At 43.1% G+C, this 21,789-nt stretch overlaps 1 protein-coding gene across 3 annotated transcripts in view; it reads left to right on the top strand.

Moving 5' to 3' along the window:
* The first annotated feature begins 2,765 nt into the window (after positions 1 to 2,765).
* The window catches only part of ZDHHC14 (zDHHC palmitoyltransferase 14), a 455,930-nt gene continuing 436,906 nt past the window's right edge, over positions 2,766 to 21,789 (top strand). Inside the window, exon 1 of one of the 3 annotated variants that reach the window (XM_085612222.1) lies at positions 2,766 to 4,110. In XM_085612222.1, the coding sequence (XP_085468348.1) occupies positions 3,854 to 4,110 (257 nt within the window). In that variant the 5' untranslated portion in view covers positions 2,766 to 3,853. The remainder of the gene's footprint in view (positions 4,111 to 21,789) is intronic. The other 2 variants (XM_085612220.1, XM_085612221.1) reach the window with 2 other exon arrangements.

Below are 21,789 nucleotides of genomic sequence, written 5' to 3'. Positions count from 1 at the left end.
TTTCGTCCAGGGATATCTAAAGTTCTGGTTACAGAGGTTCCTTAATTATACCTAAGGAAGGGGTTAGACTAACTCTGGGGACCCACCTATGGGAGGGTTTGGAAAGAGGGGTGGCTACACTCATTTCCTTTGTCCAATTTTGCGCCAGAGCAGGGGTTGGAAGCCCCTGAACCAGTATGAGCTGGACTATGCACGGGGACACCAAATGTGCCCCCAGTGCAGGACTTCAAAGCACTCTGAGAGTGCTCCCACCCAGCCCCAATACACATCATCCTGTCTGGGAGGTGGTTACACCTCCCCCTTGTGACAGGAAACCTATTGTCCAGGCCTCCCCTGCCGGAGTTTTGGTCAGCAGCAGGAGGCCAGACCTGTGTCTGTGGCTGCAGCATCCATTTTGTGATGCCAGGGCTCTATTAAGTTTCTACCGGGTATACCAGTACTGCCATGTCTCTCCCTCTAGAAGGGTGGGATCATATCCTCACATCAAGAACTGATGTGGGGGTATGATTCCAAGGTGTTTGACACCAAACACGACATGTTTTCATGCAGCCAGTCCAAAGTTAGTATTAACCGTTTTAGATATAATGCACGTAAGAGTATATGGTTTGGCTGCACTACTGACATCCCCGGAGAAGAGATTCCGAAGGCTGCAGAGGGGCTCAGCTCTTGCCTGGGCACCCTCTCACATATAACCAAACACTCTGCCTTCAGGATTGATAAGGCCTGCCATAGGGGTGACTGATAAGTTACTATGTGCAGTGATATGTTATGTTATGTTATGTTATCTTTGATTTATAAAGCGCACAGCTACTCGAAAGTGTTCCGGCGCTAACAAATGGTGAACAGCAAAGAAGTGTCGAGTTATACCTAGGTGAAGTAATTAATATTCACTTTAGTAAATATACACATGCATAGTTGCCATTGTAAATGGGCTCCACCTGTCCCGAGCTGGTGCACACACTGCTACGAGCTCTTCTTACATACTAAGTAAAACAAGCAGGCTGGCAGGCCTGAGGCTCAGCTAGAGTTAACAGTGAGAGACCTCACTTTAACTTCAAGCAGTCGGATCTGTGTCACCTGCCATCCTGCTGCCTCCGGGGCCAATGTACTGCTTGTAGGGGTGTGAGGAGCCGCAGCTCATGTGTCTGGGGCTTATCTTGTTGCATTCTGGGTCCACCATGCACCAGCACAATGCTGATCTGTGTGCCCACCAACGCAGGTGTGCAGTACAGTTAGTGAAACGCATGAGGTTGTAATTGTATTTATATAGCATTTACTACCCCCTGACGAGGAGGAACTGTCCCCAGCCAGGCTACTGTTTTGTGTTAAAATTTTATATCAAAAGGGAGGGACAGAGAGCCGGACTGTGAGGTCCTGCACACAGGCTCCCTCTTAAGGCTAAGATCTAGAGAAGGTGTGAAGTTCCTGTAGGGATGTGTGGGAAAGACAGGTCTTTCTTCGTGATGCCCTCACACACCCCGAGAGGTGTCATGCTTCATCATTGGGCGGTTGCCCCTCGTCAGGCCGGCGCTGCAATGCCTGACGTGCTCCCGAAACCGGGGCTCTTTGCCGGGGATCTTTTGAAGAAGAAGCCGTAAGGTGCGTGCGGGTGTGGGGGCTGGGTAGTGCACAGGGGGGTGAAAATAATTAAAATCGGTATGGAGCAGTCCTCTTAAATCAAATTTTAATAAACTAGGTAGCTCTAGCCTAATTAAAATCTGAGTGGATGCCCCTGTGTGGAAAATGATGTTCCTGGGGGGCAATCTATGTGTAAATGGTCAACATGTTTCGTGCCTAGGCTTGCCCCTTACGGGTCAATTGGCACTTCGTCAGGACCGGTAAAAGGAAGGTGATAATAGTGCACTACCGCCTGGTATTCAGTATATTGACATAAATTATCAGGGGCGATAGGAATGCCCTTGTAGACGTGTACTGGGGATTTCAGTAGACCCCTAGAACAACGTCATGGACTGATGGGGATGGCCAGAGCACCTCGTTGCTCCGGTGATAGGCGTTAATGGGCAACTTGCCGTTCGTCCTACCCTTGCTCCAGGGCCCCCTCTGTCAAAATTTGCCATTTCAAGAGACCTTCCTAAGACATACTGCAACTTCCTAATTAAATTGTGACAAATATATGACAATAAATTCGGCAATTTCTAAGCTTATCGTGATACTTTAAAAAACTGTATTTTTTTCTGTATTTATAACTGCCATGTTAAAAAAAAGACTGTCATATGTGATTTCCAGTGGCATCATCATTATGCTAAGAAATAATATTGTAGCCCGAAAAATTGCACCACTTTTGGACACATCATGTTGGAATGCGTGCTCATTTAGGTGAATATTCTATATTTATTTGGATTGGAGTTCCAGCTGAGATCCGCATCTTCAGTCAATTTAGACTAGAACACGCAAGAACTCTTTCAAAAGCTAGGCGCTATCTCCACGACCGTATGGTGCACAGCGAGGCACAGTGGAACAGTGACTGACCAATGCCATTCAGTCAGCACCTTCTCCTGCGGGCAGTCGTGCACCAAAGTTTCACCCTGCTGCTAGCGGCGGGTTGTTTGGCAGCACTGAAGGTCGGTCTCTTCTGAAGACTCTCTACCAGGACTCGGGAGCCCATCCTCCTCCACCGGAAAGACTCCCTCGGGCTTCTCAAAGAGCGGCCGAACTACAAGTCCCGTGGCTTTCCTGTGCCGCGGGCACTCCCTCCCGCCCCGCCATCCCGTGCCGCCCCGGCACTGACGCGCCCGTCCCCCGCCCTCCTCCTTGGCGGGCACTGAGTACAGCGCACTGAGCGCCGCTCATCCTCGCGGATTACACGGCAGCGGAAGCTGAGCATCCATTTACCTAGGCGGCCGGGTGCAGCGAGGTGGCTTGGCAGTGCCCAGCAAGCTCTGTGCACGGCTGCAGCGGGCAGGGACCCGCCTGCCCTCTGCTGGCAGTGCCCACGCCACCCTCTTGGCTGCTTGTTGCATGTCCCTGCGCCTCTGGAGAGACTGTGCGGGCGGATCACGGAGCCAAGGAGCTGCCGCTGTAACCTCACACCCATCCTCGCAATCTGGAGTCTGAATAGTCTGTGCCCCCGCGTGCGGGCAGGATGCTGCCAGTCGGTTGCTACCCAGGAAGCATCGTCTCCTCGCCGCCGGCTTCAGGTCGCCTTGTCGTCGCGCAGAGCCGCCGCCCCTCAGCCCCTGGCTTGCGGAGAGTTTCCTAGGATCGACCTGTGCGGTTCACCCTGGGAGCCCGATGCTGGGGCCGCCGCCCCCGCCTGACGGGGGCCCCCACCTCTTCCCCGAGGAAAGGCGTGGATGAGGAAGCTGTCGCCCCGAGCCCCGAATGAGAGCCGGGCTGCACTGATGCACGTGTTGTTATTGAAACCTTTTTTGATACATGAGGAATCCGCTGGCGACGGTCTGTCCTTCCTCTTTGAACTTGACAGACTGACTACTGCACCTCTCGGCACCTCTTAAGTCCTCTTGAAGAAGCTGTTTACACTCCTGCTGTTGCCAGCTCGCGCTTGGCATTCCACTTCTCGGTGAAGACAGGCAATACTATTTGTTGGGAGTTTATCTGCAGGGCGGATTTCTGCTTTTTGATTAAATCAGGCTCGAGGCTTTCTTAGCACCCTTGGCGAGTGGCAGTGCCCGAAGTTTGAGAACAGATAGTCAAGACCCCCTGGCACAGGGTTCCAGGCTGGCGCTGTATCGTATTTTTTGGCAGGAAACTCTTTTGTCATCTAGTCCTCCATGGAGCTGTCTTGGGGGCCCCTGTCCTGGCCTTGGATGACCTGGTGTGCTGCGCCCTCGGTGCCCCGCTTCTGACCCTGCCCTGGCATTGCTTAACCTTCATGCCCAGGATCATTGGAGAAGGAGGTGGTGGGCCCATGAGAGAGTGCGAGTACAGCCAGATCAGCACGCGGACCTCCTCACCCATGGAATCCCCCCAGGCCAGGAGGCCGCCGGCACCCCGCCGGAAGTGGCAGCTCTTTCCGGGGAGGAACCGCTTCTACTGCAACGGGAGGATCATGATGGCCCGCCAGACCGGCGTCTTCTACCTCACACTGCTCCTTGTTCTACTCACCAGTGGACTCTTCTTTGCCTTTGAGTAAGTCAAGTGGTCTCTTGTTTGGTTTGTTAAGGTCTCAGGACCAATTGTTTGCTAGTTGCTTTGGTCCTTACCAATTGTCTGATGAACTACAACTATTAAGAATTTTAACTGATTTGCTGTGCCTTGAAGTGGCCTCACTACAGAAGGATTTACCTTCCAAACCACCCAAGAAAATAAAGTCATCAACCCCTTCCCTGACCTTATGATACAGAATCACGTCATAAATTGCTTAGGAATGGGAATGCATAGAAACCCTGGTGGCCAAAGGGGGGTAAGTGGAGAGCGTCCATGGTTGTGTCGGAGCCAGACCCGAATAATGTTATATTACACTTTCACCTGTCAGGAAAATGCTGCAACGGGCAGGTGTTCTGGTGTGACCTGAAAAAGATTTGTCCATCCACGGAAACAGTTTAGGTTCCTATGGGTCTGGCGTTTGCTCAGTCCTAAACAGATCAATAGAAAAGTTGAGTTCCAAATATGGGCAGTAGTGGGCATCTCGTAACCCTAAGCATAGTCCAGGTGAGTCTCACATTGAGCACAACTTGGATCACCCATTTTCGAATTTGGGGTCCCTCCGTAGAAGGAAGCATATGCGGGTGAGTGGGACAGAACATTAATCTACCCATACTCAAGGGTTTGGAAGCGCAGAATGCACAACTGATTCTCAAATCGTTTGTACTGATAGCCCCAGATATGCGTGCGCCTCGAGTCTGGGATGACATTTATTAAAGGGCAGTAGGTGAGTTGGGTGATGTGTAGATTTTCTGGGAGAATTGCTCCCGAAACATCTGTACTGCATCTTTTTTGGTTGCTGAAATTGATGTGTGACCCTTATTGGGCTGACTCTATTTTACCAACCGTTTTTGTGTGTAGTTGCTTTAGACTCATGATGGACGACCAGAAGCGTGGTTGTGAGTAACCTAATGTGGTAATTGAAACAAGGAGGAAGCTGTGTTGCTGATATATTAGATATCGTGCAGAAGCAGCTATTTCTTCATCGCGATTCCACCCAGTGACGTATGAGTAGCTCACCATCAAACATAGTCCTTTGTGGAGTAATTTAGGTTTTCATTGCTTTTTCCGATCAACATTGCCCACATAGCCAACTTTTGGACCTGAGTCTTTTACGAAATGTACTTTAAAATTGACTAGGTCAACTTGCATTATGTACGGTAATGTGTTTTTGTGAACTATTAGAACATTGGAATGTATAGAGCTCCATTGAAGACAGTGGAGTAGCTCTGGGCTTATAAAGGCTGGTATAAGCTTTTTGCTAAAACATTCCAATGTTTGTCTTTCTGTTTCTCCCTTTTTAATTTAGAACATTCTATTCTTGGGTGTGATGTTCTAATAGCCTTATAGTCCTTCTTCCTTCAGCTATACCTTTTGTTAGACGGCCTCAGTCTCATTATAAACCCTCGCAGCAACTTGGTTTTGGGCCTTTAACAACCGGACTAGCCCTCGACAGCGGACTGTAAGGCTTTATCGTGAGTTAGGCAGTGTAGAGGTCGGCCACAAACTGGCACTTGGAGTCAGGACCTATGCAAGAGCCATTTCTTTTTGTAGTTATCAGGTCTGTTTTGTCATTTGCTGTATTTGAGTTGTAAGCAAGCTTACAAATTACATGATTCTATCCGTTTGGAAAGCCAATAGAATATTTCATTTAGATAGGCAGAAGATTTTATTGCAAGTTGTTGATACAGGTGTTTGTTTTTCCATTAAATTTTGCAAAATTTCAGGGCTGTTCTTTACATTTCTACACAAAATGCTGTTTGACTGTATCTCACCTGACTTTTTTATGCGGCAGCAAATCGCACTTGACAAAGTCTAGCGGGTTGTCGGCAGAAGACAAGTTTTAGCACAAAGTATCTCAGCAAGACATTTTCTACATCAACAAGTTTTCTGTGAGTAATAGTTACATGTAATTCTATAATGTGAAAATTGCATGAAATTTTGCAAATCATGCTTAATGTAGCATTGCAAAATAAATAAAAAAAATGTACATGCAAAATAAATTTCCCCCCAGTCTTAGCGTTGAAGCTTGTCCTGAAGATGTATATGGCACAGTATGGCAACTCACAGCCTATGGTATCGCCAGCCGCGTTAAGTCGTGGGCTCTAAGCCCACATACTTAGTAAATCACGACACAAACAAAGTGGTGATGCTTACTTAACTGGCCACGAGCAGGTGCACTTGGGCCCTTTTATTAGCAGGCCCACGTCACCTGTGGCGCCCGTGGTGGATGGGTGTGGGGTGTGTGTATGGCCAGCACTCAAAGGAGTGGCTGGTAAAACTAGTACTTGCTGAGACACTAGAACGTGTCTGGCAGAACACTACAAGTAGCAATAGGAATTAGTGACCGAGGCCTTTGAGAAGCATAGACGCATGTCCCCGAAGGATTGACCCTGCCCGGTCACATGTGTGTATTCTCAGCCTGCTTCTGTGGCTTGCTGTCGACTTATAAAGTCAGCTGCCTTGTTTCATTCTGCCCCGCGGTCACACTGGTCAAGCAGCCCCAGTAATGTGTCTGGGCAGCGGCCTCTCAGAGGAAGCCGTGTCAAGCTCTGCCATTGTACAGTTTATCCGACTTGGCCGATGGGTCACCATCGCCTCAGGCAAACAGTGCAGCTCGAAAACCTTTACCAATGGCAAGTAAATGTGTATGTTCGCAAAGAAAACACAGCAAGATGCAGCAAAAGGGGCGGGCCTTAAAGCTTCAGTTTCTAGCCAGGCGTGCCCTATCCACCACAAAAATGCACGTTCCTTGCCAACATTTGTTTCTTTTTTGATGTCTTTCTTAATAGGGGTACGTTCACAAACGCAGCTTGACATCCGTAAATCTTTAGGTGCAGCATCCATTTTCCTCCAAGTTGTTTGTTTCTTGAAGGCATGTTTTTGTTTCGTGATGTATTCTATCCTTTTGATACCATGGCAACGCCCGATATCTGTTGGCTGGCATTCAAATGCTGTTGTCTTGCTTTGTTTGAGCGAGGGAATTAGTTTTACTGCCTGTGTCAAGCTGCTACAGTGTTAAAGACTAATATTTTCCGTCCACATGTGGTGATCTGAACAATGTCTGTGTTGCTTCTTGTGGCTGAGTTGCTCATTTGAGCTTCTGTTTGGGGCAGGTGAAAGAAGCGAGAATTGCAGCTGCATTAGCATTAAAGATATCATCATTGTTGATGAGATGTACTTGTAGAAGGTCAAGAATAGACGAGGCAGCTGTTAGCCATGTGGGCCTCTAGGTAGGTAGGAGTTCGATAGATGGCAAGGGATGGGTAAATTCGTGTATCCACGAATTATCTGAGAAAAATATCTCGATTGGCTACTGCATGGGAAAAGAAGAAATCATAGTTTTTATTCTGGGTTCTTTGTCATCTTGAGCCCAGTTTCTTCCTTTTTTCCCCCAAAAAAGCTCTCATATTTAAGTTAATATGTTATAGCAGCGGCTGTTAACCTTTAGACCTCTGTGAACCCCCACTGAATCAGTACTGAAAGGCAGCGACCCCGGTCTAAGATAGGTCTACGATGTCACCCTCAAAACACCACACAACAATATAGAAAACAAGTATATATTAAACAAATATACAAATTAAGAAATGTTTTGATTCATTCGCGAACAATAAAATATACAAAAATCAAAATGTTCATTTTAACCAGAATGTTGGAGATTTTCATAATTTAGTTTTGTTTCTAAAGGAGAAGTGATATGCTAGACTAGATATATTTCTTTGTCTTTTTTGCTCAAAAGTGCATGCGCTCTTTTTGTTGGTGTTTACCAGTACTTCATCTAAGGCCGCCGATCGCCATACTAGATTTCATTTGCTGTACTTGCACTGCTCCTGTGAATCATGATACGGGCAATAACTTAGGGGCCGATTATGTTGATGGGCGGATCGCCACCGCCCGTATCGCGGTGGCGATCCGCCCGCCAACATTTACCGCCCGCCTACCTTTTCCCCCCGCCACATTACAATGGCGGGGGGGACCCCGGCGGACGGGAATACCGTCCGCCGGTTTTCCGCCGGTCAACGAGTCGACCGGGCGGAAAAGGGGCTTAACATGGTGGCGGTGTCTGCAAAACACTGCCATCCATATTAAGATGCAGGTGGTCACTCGCCTTTCCATGGTGGCATTGCCACCATGGAAAGGCTCGCGGACCTTGCTGTAGGGTGTTGTGGGGTGGGGGGTCACATGGGAGGTACCTATGGTACCACCCTGCATTTGCATGCACAAGGTGGCAGGCACCGCGTGGTGCCTGCCACGTTGTGCATGCAAATGCACAACATGCCTTTTTAAAATTGCGGCGAGGGCTGCTGACAGCACCACCCGACGCAATGTAAAAAATGCGGGATGCACCTGCCAGTGTGGCAGACGCATCCTAATTTCAATCACGGGACCGCCGCACATATGGCGGGCGGTCCCTTTTGCCGTTACGGCCATCGTAATGGACCCCTTAATTTTTAGTTTCCAATTTCAAACTCTTTCGTATTCACAGATCATTAAGACATCAAAAATAAAAAAAAGATTTTATATTCTTGTATGTATTTATGTATATGTATTGCTATAGCACAAACTGAGTCTAAAGGAAGTGGAGCACTAAATGGTCAAAGACAAGCATAAGGTCAGCGAGTAAGTGGAGCGAAAGCTGGTTTGTAGGTGGTTAATGCATTGTCATGTAGTATTCTTTAAAGAGGTGAATCATCTCTCAACAACTCTTTCGTAAACTGGACTAGTGTTGATGCGGTCCTGATGAATACAAGGATGTTTTTACAGATCCTGGATACACAGATGTAAAAGGCCTGATGACTTGTTTTTACACTTCTTAGTCTGCAGTTTGATGTTGCTCTGGGTGTGTGTGTGCCAAGAGCCACCAGAGATGTTTAGCTTGGCTGCAAGATAACCAGGGGTACTGGTTGAAATAGCTTTGTAAATGATGGAGAAGGTTTTGAAGATGGTGCGGACCAGCAAGGGGAGCCAATGGAGTTCCATCAGGACGTGGTGATATGATCGTATTTTTACAGGCCCTGGATGAGATGTGCTTTAACATGAAGGATGCCTCTAAGGATAGCCAGTGTGGAGTATGGGAGGCCATGGAGTAGTGCATTACTATCATCCGTATGTAAGAGTACGAGAACTTGAACAGCGCATCTGAAGTAGCTTTCTGAGAGAAACAGTTTGACTTTCTGTAGAAAGAGAGGTGGTATCAGGCTGTTGATAAGTGTCACCTGGACAGCGATTTTGCTATCTCTTGTATAAAAAAAAAATCTTAAAAAGTTGCTTAGAACCCTCCCATTACTTACCTTTAATTACAATCGGCTGGCTCCCACATGGCTCTCTCGTTAGTCTTGTTTTGTACTGGTCAGCACCTCCTCCTCGCCTCCATCTTCGTGCTGTGGAGTCTGGACCAAGTACTGCTTCTGGTGGCTGGTGTCCTTTCACTGACTGCATGCTTCTGAGGTACTTTAAAAATGAAAATTACAGACAGTACGAGTTTTCCAAGCGGATGACTTCACACAGAGTCGCGTTCATCCCCTCTCTGATCTCCTCTCCAGAACACCAAAAATAATGTGTCTCACTCCCCTCTCCTCCCCGTCTGCGGAATGCACACTATCAAGCAATGACTGCCAGGAGCCCCTCCTGCACAATAAATGTGTCCAGCTATAAGGCAACTGCTACATGGCAAACTGTAATGCTCGAAATACCCATAATTAAAAACTGAATTCAATCAATACAGTAAATATGGGTTCCAGGTTTTCTTCAGATAACGTTGTTTGGCAATTACCTGTTCTGTTATCCTTACCTGTTGGGCATCACTGTCCAACCCCTGACACCTCCACCCTACGCGACATGCAGTTTTCCATTATGTAGCAACTGAGCACCACAACAAATGGGACATACTTTATAAAACACACTTTTACATTCTGTCCAAGCTATCCTGGAAGAGAAACGAGATTAAGTGATTTGCCCAGGATCACAGGATGTTGTGCCGACACAGAGACTCAAACCTGGTTCTCTTTCAGCAGCTCTGGCCGTTACACTACATCCTCTCCCCAGAGGAGCGTATTGCTTGTAAACAACAAGCATTGGTAACGCCAATAGGTTTGCCTATACAAAATCTATTGGTTTTGTCAGTGTTTTTTTACATGTTTCAACATGGCTTAAAGTAAACCAAAAGCACTATGACATGGCCATCATCAACAGCATCATAGCACTTATTTTGTTTGGGTTTAAGCCCGCAGCTCAACTGTGCAACATGTAATAAAACATTTTCAAAGTCAATAGATAGCAGATAGACGAAACCTATTGGCTTTGCCAATGCTTGTTGTTTTTTGGCAGTGTGTTCCTTGAGGGTGAGGTTGGTTTCCAGGGTGAGTCCTAGTGGCTTTGCATTCGGTGAAAGTTGGGGTTCAAAGCTGTCAAAGTTCATGTCATTGAGCCAGGTTTGTACTGTAACTTGTTTATTGCTCTTGGCAAATGAATGGAATTCTGTCTCCTTTTGGTTAGCTTCTGGTATGCCTGGACATCAAGGTCTGGATGATGTGCAAGAGGTGTTTGAGGCACTGGCTGTCAAAAATAAGAGACTTTCAAGTGGAGTTGAATATCATTGGCATATTGGTGAAACTTGATGCTGCTCTTCGTAAGTTCGAGCACAACGCGGCTCCATGTATTTTATAGTATTTACTTTATTAATTTGCTAATATTATTTACTTTCTAAACCGGCACAGACCCCTAAAAAACACAGACCATAGGCTAAGAACCACTGTTTTATAGTAATTTTCAACCAGCAATCTCAACTTGTGTCTAGACTAAGTTAATTCAACACTTGAAACAATTTCCTCACCACATACCATTCACCCTCTTTTGAAATGTTGTCATGCATTATGCATACTACATCAACAGCGTGCATGGTAAACAAGATTTCCCTCACAATCTAAAGAAAGTTCAGTGCATGCTATATGCAGAGGAATGCTGAGCTAGTTTTTGTCTACTATACAAATCTACATTTTTCGCTAACTCAAGGAACCTTTGTACAAGTAGGTCAGCCCTTCCTTGAGCTCAGACATTTGCCTCTGTAGACCTGGTGAGTGTTTTATAGACATAGAATGAAAAACATTTAACCGGTCTTCCCATGAATATTTTAACGCCACTACATTACCATTAAAAGCCTCTCAGCCCATGCTCTCTTTATTATTTTCTATTAAGATCCATCATGCCATGTCACCGTTCTTCACACAGTACAGTAACTAAAACCCTAAAGAAAGTAGATTTAGGGCATCCCATAAACCAGGCAGCAAATTATTGGTGCTGCAGGGAGGATCATGTTTCATGCAATCGCTCAGAACATTTAATAATAATTGACTTTCATAGTTGATTTTGAAAACCCATAAAACCTTACTGGACAGGCAGTTTTTTTGCCCTGTCTGCTGTGATAAACTGATCAGCGAGGCCAACAAAGACACAGAATTATAGCCAAAGTTGTAATAACCCCACTGAAACACTGAGGTGATTGTGGCTGATGTCTCTGTTTACCTTCTCACAGATGATATCCATCCAGGTCTTTGTAGAAATTTTAACACCTATCACAAGCGGCCAGGAAGAACACAAACAAAGTGATCAGAGTTGATTCCCAAGTTCTCAGGTATACTCACTTGTCCATGAAAAGACCAGGCCCATTTTAGTTAATTTATGTTGGTGTTCCCACACTCATGCATTTTTTCTGTCCTTGTAACTTCAGATAAATAGTGAGTTTGTCCTGCACTTTCATACCTATGCGCATGGATCACAGCTGCACGTGTGATGACTCAAACACAGTGATTCAATCAACTCGGATTCGTAGAGTGCAATTAATCACTGCAAGGGTATCCAGGCGCTAGGTTCTTGCTGGGATCAGTTGAAGAACCAGATCTTGAGTCCTGCTTCAGGACCATCTAGTGACTGCCTATAGAGGAAGACGTATTGATGCAAATTAGAGTGCATTGGAATGCTTAAAAGGAATTCAGTTGCTGACAGCCTTTCTCAGCACTGTTGTATGCACATGTACACATCTCCTATAACATTATATCTACTATTCAAGAAACTAAGTCTATTAGTAGGACATAACACCTATACTAAGGACATGAGTAAATGTTTCAGCAGATATACATTTGAACTGCAGCTTTTGAAGTACATTGAATATATATAATCCAGTGGTAGTCACCACTGGGTAGTTATAGCTAAGACCAGGTATGCATAGAAAATTGACTTTTTGGTTCACTAATAACTTTTTTGCCATTTGACGAATCGTCATGAAACTTTCCAAAAAAGACTTATCCACCTCAGCTTCTACTTGGAAAATTTCCAGGTGATCTATTGAGCTGGGGTTGACAAAAAAGGGACCTTAAAGTAACTATAATTGGCACCCCCGCCATGCACAGTTTTGTCATCAGTGATATAATTCGAGATGTTGCAGTGATTTTATCAATGATGTCATAGAACATGTCATGAGTAATGCAATATGTGAGGTTGTAAGCAGTGCATGCCAGTTACTTTAGGGCACCAGGTATAGTTACTTGAGACAGCTAACTGGTGAATTTCAGGGTTTTTGCTTGTTTAAAATAGTATGTTTTCAGTAGTTATTCAGTACATTTTGAAGTTTTTATAAATGAAATGTAAGATATTATTCCCATACCTAACTATACTGTCACTTTAACAGTCATTTATTGATTATTAATTACTTAAAATGTTCAACAGAACACACAGACACATTGACAGAGCCATATAATATTATACTGTGACATAATTTTGTCTGTGTTTCACTGACATCACTCAACTATACCCATGCAAGATCATGATTATGATAGTTGATAACAACATAAAGTATTTGGCAATTTAAAATCAATATAAATATACAAAGATGTTTGGAGACTGAAATAAACAGAAAGAAATAATAAGCATTATCTGCAGGAATAAAAGGTAGCCAATCATAACAATTGCTTGGAAATAAAATCATAATGGCAAAATATGTTTACAGAAAACCACAGAACCAAACATTCGTAAGAAAGGGAACATATTAATACTTGAACAAATCATCTAGCATAATATTCATCCAACTCATTCATCAGTTATTATGAACAATATGAGTTTCTGTCTGGTACTAATCCCATTTGCATGTATAGGCTTTTAGTTTATAAGTAGTTTATTAAAATATTTTAGGCATGATGTAAATTAAAAATTGTTCAAGGACATTATACATCCATTAAGCTGTCTTTTCAGTCTTGCCTAAAAGTACGCCATCTCATTAACGTATTGACTTCCCTTTGCCTCTCCCCAGAAAGACATTTTTTTAACTGCCTACCTGTTCATTGCAGTCAGTTTAAAGATTTGGAGTCTATAACTGCAGCAGTTGGCAGATTCTTTAAGAATGCTGTTGATACATAGAGATTATTGTTCCCAAATCATCTCTTGATAGTACAGAATCATATATCAAAAATCGGACGAATTTAGAGCTAATGATCTCCTGGTCTGAGTTGCTTTAAAGGAGATAAACATTAACAAACCATGTAAAATCAATGAAGAAGTGTGTTTCCTTACTCCACTGTATGGTTGGTTAAATGATTGGGTTTTGTTGTGCACATCCAGTGCCACTGATATTACATAAATCAACAATCGTGGTGTTTTCTGCCACATAATCCACCACTTGTGCATAATTTACAAATCTCAAAATACAAAAAAAGTTTCTTGGTTGAACACTCAGAGCTGATAATAATGGAAGTATGAGTTGGATAAACAGTATACTGGATGATATGTTCAAGTATTACTATGTTCCCTTTCCTAGGAATTGTTGGTTCGGTGGTTTTCTGTAAAAACGTATTGCCATTATTTTATTTCCAGCACTTGTTACTATTGCCAACCTTTTATTTCTACAGATATTGCTTATTATGACTTTCTGTATATTTCAGTGTACACACATATTTGTATATTTATATTGATTTAGAATTTCCAAATACTTTGTGTTGTTATCAACTAACATATTCATACTATTGCATGGGTATTACTGAGTGATATACGTGAAACACATAAAAATGATGTCACAGTATAATATTATCTGATTCTGCCAATGTGTCAAAGCTGCTACTCCTATGTATTCTGTCGAGCATTTTAAGTAATTATTAGAAGAAAATGGTGACGACCATGGTCAGAGGAATGACGCTACGCAACACTCCCGTTCAGTCACACTGTTCAACAACGCAAAGACGATCAAAGTTGCACTGAGGGTGAAAGACGACAAACGGCCACCAGGTGCACTTTACTGCAGCTAAAGAAAGAGCAAAAATGGGGTTGAGGTAGAAAAAAAAGAAACAATGGTGCACTGTGAATTCACTATTTTAATGGGTCACAAGATCTAAGGTACTATTTTATATATATATCTGTGTGAGACCGAAACGCGTAATGGCGGTTGGTGAGGGGCACTAAGCAAAATGAATCATTAGCACCACGTATTTGAGTCCGCATCGTCTGTTTTCTATAAAGGAATGGTGTACAAGACGAGAAACTGGAATATGAATATATATATATATATATATATATATATATATATATATATATATATATATATATATATATATATATATATATATATATATATATATATATATTATCTACTGGCGGTCGCCAGTAGATAGTTATAGTTAGGACCGTGTTTTCGGAAATCTCAAAATTCTATTTTGAATAACTTTGGCGCCGGTTGACGAATCTTCGCGAAATTTTCAAAACTAAGGGGCGCTCCGCTCAGCTCCTACCCTGAAAGTCTCGGGGGGATTCGTCAAGTGGGGGCCGAGAAAAAAGGGGGGTCCCAAAACGCGTTTTCTCCATGCATTTTCCCATAGGACCTTTAGTCGAAGGTATAGCCCGAACGGCTGAACAGAATTACTTGAAATTTGGCAGAGAGGTAGTCCTCAGGTCAGGGAAGTGCCTTTTGCATATATGGAGTCAATCTGTTCAGTAGTTCCATAGAAAATTGCAGTAAAAAGCACATACATATCTATAGCCGCGCACCGTGCACGCACCGTGCGCGCAGCGTGCGAGCACCCTAACGTGCGCGAGCGTAATTCTGATGGGTTGTTACATGTCAGTCAACGTTCGAATCGGTCGAAATCAGGAAGTGTCGGCCGCCATTTTGTTTGTTTTCAGTGCGAGAGTGGAAAAGGAAGGTGGCGAACATGAAAAGGGGGCAGGGTAGAGAGTTCCTGACCCCCTAGCCTTGGTCAGGGGGTCCCTGAAGGACCCCGAAGGCAGAAAAAAACATTTAAATTCTTTTTTTGAAAATCGCGAGGGTGCGCGCACCGTGCGCGCACGGTGAAAAACCATTAAAAAAAAAAGAATTTAATACGTAGTTTATTGAAAAAAAAATATATAAAAAAAATAATAATACATACATAACTTAGCATTTAAAAAACCATACAAATTCACTGAAAAAACCATAGGTTTTACACACGTTATAGTTAGGAATTAGCATTTAAAAAACCTTTCAAATTCACTTAAAAAACCATAGGTTTCACACACGTTATGGTTAGGTGGATATTTCACTCGTAAAAAACCAATGAAATTCCCCCGTTATAGTTAGTTGAGATAACTATAACTCGCGCGACCGCCACTCTATCACAAGGATGATGTCATCAGTGATGTTATGAGTGATGTCATTGACCATGTCATGAGTGATGTAATATGTAACGTCATGAGCAGAGGATTGCGGGCGCGCGAGTTATAGTTATCTCAACTAACTATAACGGGGGAATTTCATTGGTTTTTTACGAGTGAAATATCCACCTAACTATAACATGTGTGAAACCTATGGTTTTTTAAGTGAATATATACATATATATATATATATATATATATATATATATATATATATATATATATATATATATATATATATATATATATATTATCTACTGGCGGTCGCCAGTAGATAGTTATAGTTAGGACCGTGTTTCCATAGGAAATCCGCAACATTCTATTTGGAATAACTTTTGCGTCGATTGACGAATCCTCGCGAAATTTTCAAAATAGGTGGGGCGCTCTGCTCCGCTCCTTCCCTGAAAGTCTCGGGGGGATTCGTCAAGCGGGGGCTGAGAAAAAGGGGGGGGTCCCAAAACGCGTTTTCCCCATGCATTTTCCCATAGGACCTTTAGTCCGCGCTACAGCCCGAACGGCTGAACAGAAAACCTTGAAATTTGGTAGAGAGGTAGTCCTCAGGTCAGGGATGTGCCTTTTGCAGGTCTGGTGTAAATCTGTTCAGTATTTTCTGAGAAAATAGCATTTAAAAGCATATATATATCTATAGGCGCGCACCGTGCGCGTACGGTAAGCGCACCCTGCCGTGCACGAGCGCAATTCTGATTGGTTGTTAGATCTTAGTAAACATTCGAATCGGTCGAAACCAGGAAGTGTCGGCCGCCATTTTGTCTCTGGCAGTCCGAGGGAGGTGAAAAATAAAGGTGGAGAACATGAAAAGGGGGCAGGGTGGACAGTTCCTGACCCCCTAGCCATTGTCAGGGGGTCCCCAAAGGACCCCCAAGGGCCATAAATGTTTTTAATATTTTTACGAAAAATCGCGGAGTGCGCTTACCGTGCGCGCACGGTAGAACCGTGAAAATTACGTGAACGGCGTAACGTGGGCGCGCGGTGCGCGAAGCGCACCACGCGCCCACAGAGCGCGCACGGTGCGCGGCGCGTACCGTGCGCGCACGGTACGCGCACGGTAATAAACCTTAAAAAAAAAAAATGTAAATAATAAATACATAACTTAGCATTTAAAAAACCGTACAAATTCACTGAAAAAAACATAGGTTTCACACACGTTATAGTTAGGAATTAGCATTTAAAAAACCTTGCAAATTCACTTAAAAAACCATAGGTTTCACACATGTTATAGTTAGCTGGACATTTCCCTCGTAAAAAACCAATGAAATTCCCCCGTTATAGTTAGTAAAGGGAACTATAACTCACGCGACCGCAATCCACTGCTGATGACGTCAGATATTACATCACTGATGACATATGTGTCTTTCTGTAAAATAAATATTTATTAAATATGTATAGCTAAAGGTTAAAGGAAAGAAAAATGGGTAAATAAGTGAATAAATACAGTGATGTAATATCTGACGTCATCAGCAGTGGATTGCGGTCGCGTGAGTTATAGTTCCCTTTACTAACTATAACGGGGGAATATATATATATATATATATATGTTAGAAAAGCAGAGAGTCATATTCTGTTCATATAATTATTTTTATTTACATGAGAAGTGATTTAGAATGTTCATTATATTGAAAATGTAATGATGTTTTAATTATTAAAATTAATACGTATTCATCCTCCACTACCAAACATCTCAGTATACAGTACAGCCAAGGTCCTTCAGGATTGGTTACAGAACTGGTCTTTTACAGACTTTTGGCATCATAAGCACCTGCACCTACAAGAGTACTTCTATGACTCGGCGGTACATGATGTTCATGTCTTTTGGGATCTCAGAGTTGCGTGTGGGTGGCAGGGCCCTGCTGGAATCTTTCCTGTAGTTATCTGATCACCTTTCAGCTGTTAACTATTTTAAGTAATGGTAGCAGTTATTCATGGATGTTGGTAACATCTCCAATTGATGGCACAGGAAATAAAAACCATGTATAGCTTAAAACAGTGAAATAATGATTCCAGATTGCTATGGAGCCGTTGGAGGGATGCCTTCTGAACAAACAGAACAATACTGTGTCCCTTAGGGATATCCTTGATCCCCCTCTCATTCATTACTCACCATGGCTTGTCCAATACCTTTTTTGATTCCAAGATTTTTATTCGAGATATTTTTCTAAACAAAAATAAGACCAAACCGAGGCAACATCGAGATGCTGGAGTAGGCAGTTACATGGGAAATGAGTAAGTAAGCAGCATACTTTGGAACCTGTAATAATATGTGTGTTCTATAGGAGCATAAGATAAGCAAAAGCCCGAGCTCAGCCTCATAACACAATATAGAAGAGAGGGAAAAGATATTCAAGAAATTAAAGATAGCAAAAGAAGTGAAAGAAGATGTAAACTTATGTGCGTGCTATACAAAATTCCTTCACAAGTAAGTGAATGGTGCTAAAAAGGTATTGAACAAGAGGGTCCAATACCTATTTGACACCATTCACTTACATATAGAGGAGTTTTGTATAGCACGGCACATAACTTTACAGTCAGTTTTGGTATGTCAGTGCCTACAGTGGGACTTCTTGTTACAATATTTGAGGGTAGTCGGAGCCCAAGTTGAACTTCTGTTTTCCATGATGAAGTTGGAGGCACCTCAAGATTTGTGGGCAAGTCTAATGCGATATTCTTTTAATTTCTCCCCTTAACAACTCCAAGTGTCTTCTGGACAAGGTGGATCTTTTCATAAACAGGTCAAACCCTGTCTCTCCTCTTCTCTCTTCTAGTCCTGCAAGATCACAGGGTACACCCTAAGTGGCAGGACTTCAATTGTGTGTATTTTATTTATATCCTCAGTAAGACCTCAAAGCTCTCCCTTAAAACTTTGTATATTTTATCGACTACTTAGGGTTCGTGTTTGTTATCCTCATATATGATGTTGACCAGTACATTTCAGATTTCACATACATTATAATGTTGCATTTATTAAAGATGACCTACTTATGTGCCCTCTAATGTGAAAGTGGAGATTCTTAGTAAATAATATTTGTCGTAGAAACACAACTTTCTGATAAATAAATAACCCAATGCATCTCTGATTTTATTAAATTCACGGTATGGATATTGGTTGTGCATTTTTAGGTCTGGCAGTAACCAAGACTCGAGGTTTTTAATAAAAGTATATGTGTAAAGTGCTTTCTTGTAGGATCGTTCATCCAGCTCGCTTGACAGTCAATGTGTTAGCGACATTTTCGTTCCACCCATCACAGCATAGAGAAAGGGGCACAAGGTCTGTACATTTCAGCCATTGGCCAATGGCATTCCAGTCTTGCCCAGCATACACTTACACTGAAAAACTAGTCCCCTTGAACATTTTTGCAAAACCATTAACAAACTTTGGCAAAGCCAAAACTTGGCGGTCAATGCCAGGCCGATTTGACTTAGATAATGCTTGTTTAGGGAAATAATCCATAAACATATAAGCATAACACAACCATCATATTCAGGTCAGAGGCAGAAATGTGGTATATTGGTGCATAAGAAAAAATGGACAACGGGGTTGCTAATATGAACAAGGAGTGGGGAGGTGTGTAGTGAGGCCCCCTTATTAAGTGGCCCTCCTACTTTTCTGTGTCTGCCTACAATTGCTACCAGTAGAGGAGGTAAAGTGGGTAAAGGTAGGGTCAGGTGGAGATGGATGGGAAGACTTTCATAATGAACTCTGTCAGTTTAGGCGAGGACACACAGTTTTTATCTAATCATCTCTGGGATCGACCTAGGCTCCTCAGGCCATTGCCATACTCAATATGCAGTCTATCGGCATCACTCTATGTTGGAGGCTATCCTCTAAAGATTTCTCCAGATCGTTTCTGGTTGTTCTGTTTATGTGTCATCTATGCCGCTCTATGTTGGCGTGAGTTTGCTTTCCAGCCATTGTCTTCTCATATAAGTGTGAAATTGAAAAATACTTTATTTGATTTAAAAAAATATAATCATAAAAGCAGAACATACACACCACACATGTACAAAAAAGATAATTAAAATGGGCAAGAATTTTTAAAATGTATAGTGGTAGGGTGTTAATAATGTGACAAAGAAATGAGTGTTATTGTCAAAGGCTAAGATGGGAGCCTGAAGTTATAAGAAAACCCAGAGGAAGTAAGCGTTTCATTAAAACAGTCATCAGGTAGCAGTGTCGATAAAAATCATCGAGGTCGCATACCCTGATATTGCAGGTGTTGAGAGCACAGGAGAGACCAGAATGAAGTCTTGTGGGTCTACATCTGTGACTCTTTTTAAAGTTAATGCCGGGCCTGCAATTTGCTGATTAAATTTACGATATGCATGATGAATAAAAATAGTAAAACTTATGTTTAAAACTGTATTCTCTGGGTTCAAAGCCGCAATGATTGCCTGCCTACAGGTCCGAGCTCCCAGTCTGTTCCATTCTGGCCTCAATTTTAGTCAACGCTGAGTCAGGAGAGCGGGGCAGTGGCATGTAACACGCTCCATAGATTCCACCGAGGCCCCACAACCCCTACACTGTTGGTTAATTGACAAGCAACGCCAGATAGGTAAATGTTTCAGCAAGTGCCATTCCCCCAGTCTAAGTGCCATAAACCGCAATTTTAAATACAAAGAGTATGTGCAGGGCAGATATGATGACGGTGATGCCAACTGATAGGAGTTGATGACTGCCCATGCATGCTTGCGTTTGGCAAAAGAGGCTTTGTCGGTGGTGTGGGACAGAATGCGAACACGCTTCTTAATGCTCGTTTTAAAAGCAGTTTGACTGGGGTTTAGGTTCCAGAGATCAACTGCTGAAAGTTGCTGAAGACATTCATTAAAGAGTTTACTATAGGACCCACTTGGATTATTAGTGCCAATATCATACCACAGCAAAGACTCAAGAGAACCGGCTTCAGCCTGCCTTAGCTTGTGGCACAGATTTAAATAGGCACCTGCGCTGGAAATTTCATAATTTTGGAGGCCCAGTTCTAATCTAATCTGTGCAGCGGAGGCAGATTTCGGCATGTGAAAAACACTTTTATAGATCTTAGTCACATGTTGATTTAATGTTGTGCTGATTTTGCCCCTGAAAATTTCAAGACCGTATGACAACGTGGGGCCGACTTTAGCTTTCATAACTTCCATCATTGGGGCCAAACTCGGACCCATCAGTTTTTTTGAAAGTTTTGAAAAATTCATTCGGAGAGCTGTGGCTTTCAATGAAATGTCACTACGATGCTTGGCAAAGGTACCCCTAGAGTCAAAGTTAACCCCCAGGTATTTATAGGTTTTTCCTACGACCAGACTGGAGTTGTTGTATGACCAGCCACCACCTCCATAGCGTTTTCTACCGAATATAACCACTTGGGTTTTCTTTAAGTTGACCTCTAAGTTATTCTTAATGGTATAACTGTGTAGTTTGTTTAACAAACGTTGCAGCCCTACTCGGGTATGGCTGAAGAGGACAAGATCATCGGCATACAGAAGGTTGCTTAGCTGCACCCCGCCGATCTTGGGGGGATGACTATTTGTCTCGTCCAGGTCAGCTGAGAGGTCGGCAATAAACAAGTTGAAAAGCAATGGGGCTAGCACACACCCCTGTTTCACTCCTCGTGTTGTTAGAATTTTTCGAGACAGGTGTATAAGTATGTATTTGGAACTGCTGTCCAACATGGCCTTCATGTTGGTGCCTCTTTCTAGTATTTCCACCACTCGCCACTGATATGTTAGCTCCAGTGAAGCATACATGCACTGATCAAACATGGAGCTAGATGCTGATGTTGGCATCTATGGGATTCAAAAGGTAAGTGAATCATTTTGTCAAAGGTCTTCCCCGGTCAGCACCATCACAGAGACCCTGGTTCCCATCGTATAGCAAACTTAACAGCTTCAAACAGTGTGTTTCGCAGTGTCTTAGCTTCCCCATTCTCTTGCTCATATCTTCTCACATCCTAAATTGCCTTCTACGACTCTGATCAGTCACTTCACATCTGA

Source organism: Triturus cristatus, chromosome 6 (assembly GCF_964204655.1).
Source record: "Triturus cristatus chromosome 6, aTriCri1.1, whole genome shotgun sequence".
Classification (NCBI taxonomy): domain Eukaryota; kingdom Metazoa; phylum Chordata; class Amphibia; order Caudata; family Salamandridae; genus Triturus; species Triturus cristatus.
This window is presented reverse-complemented; position numbering and strand designations above follow the sequence as displayed.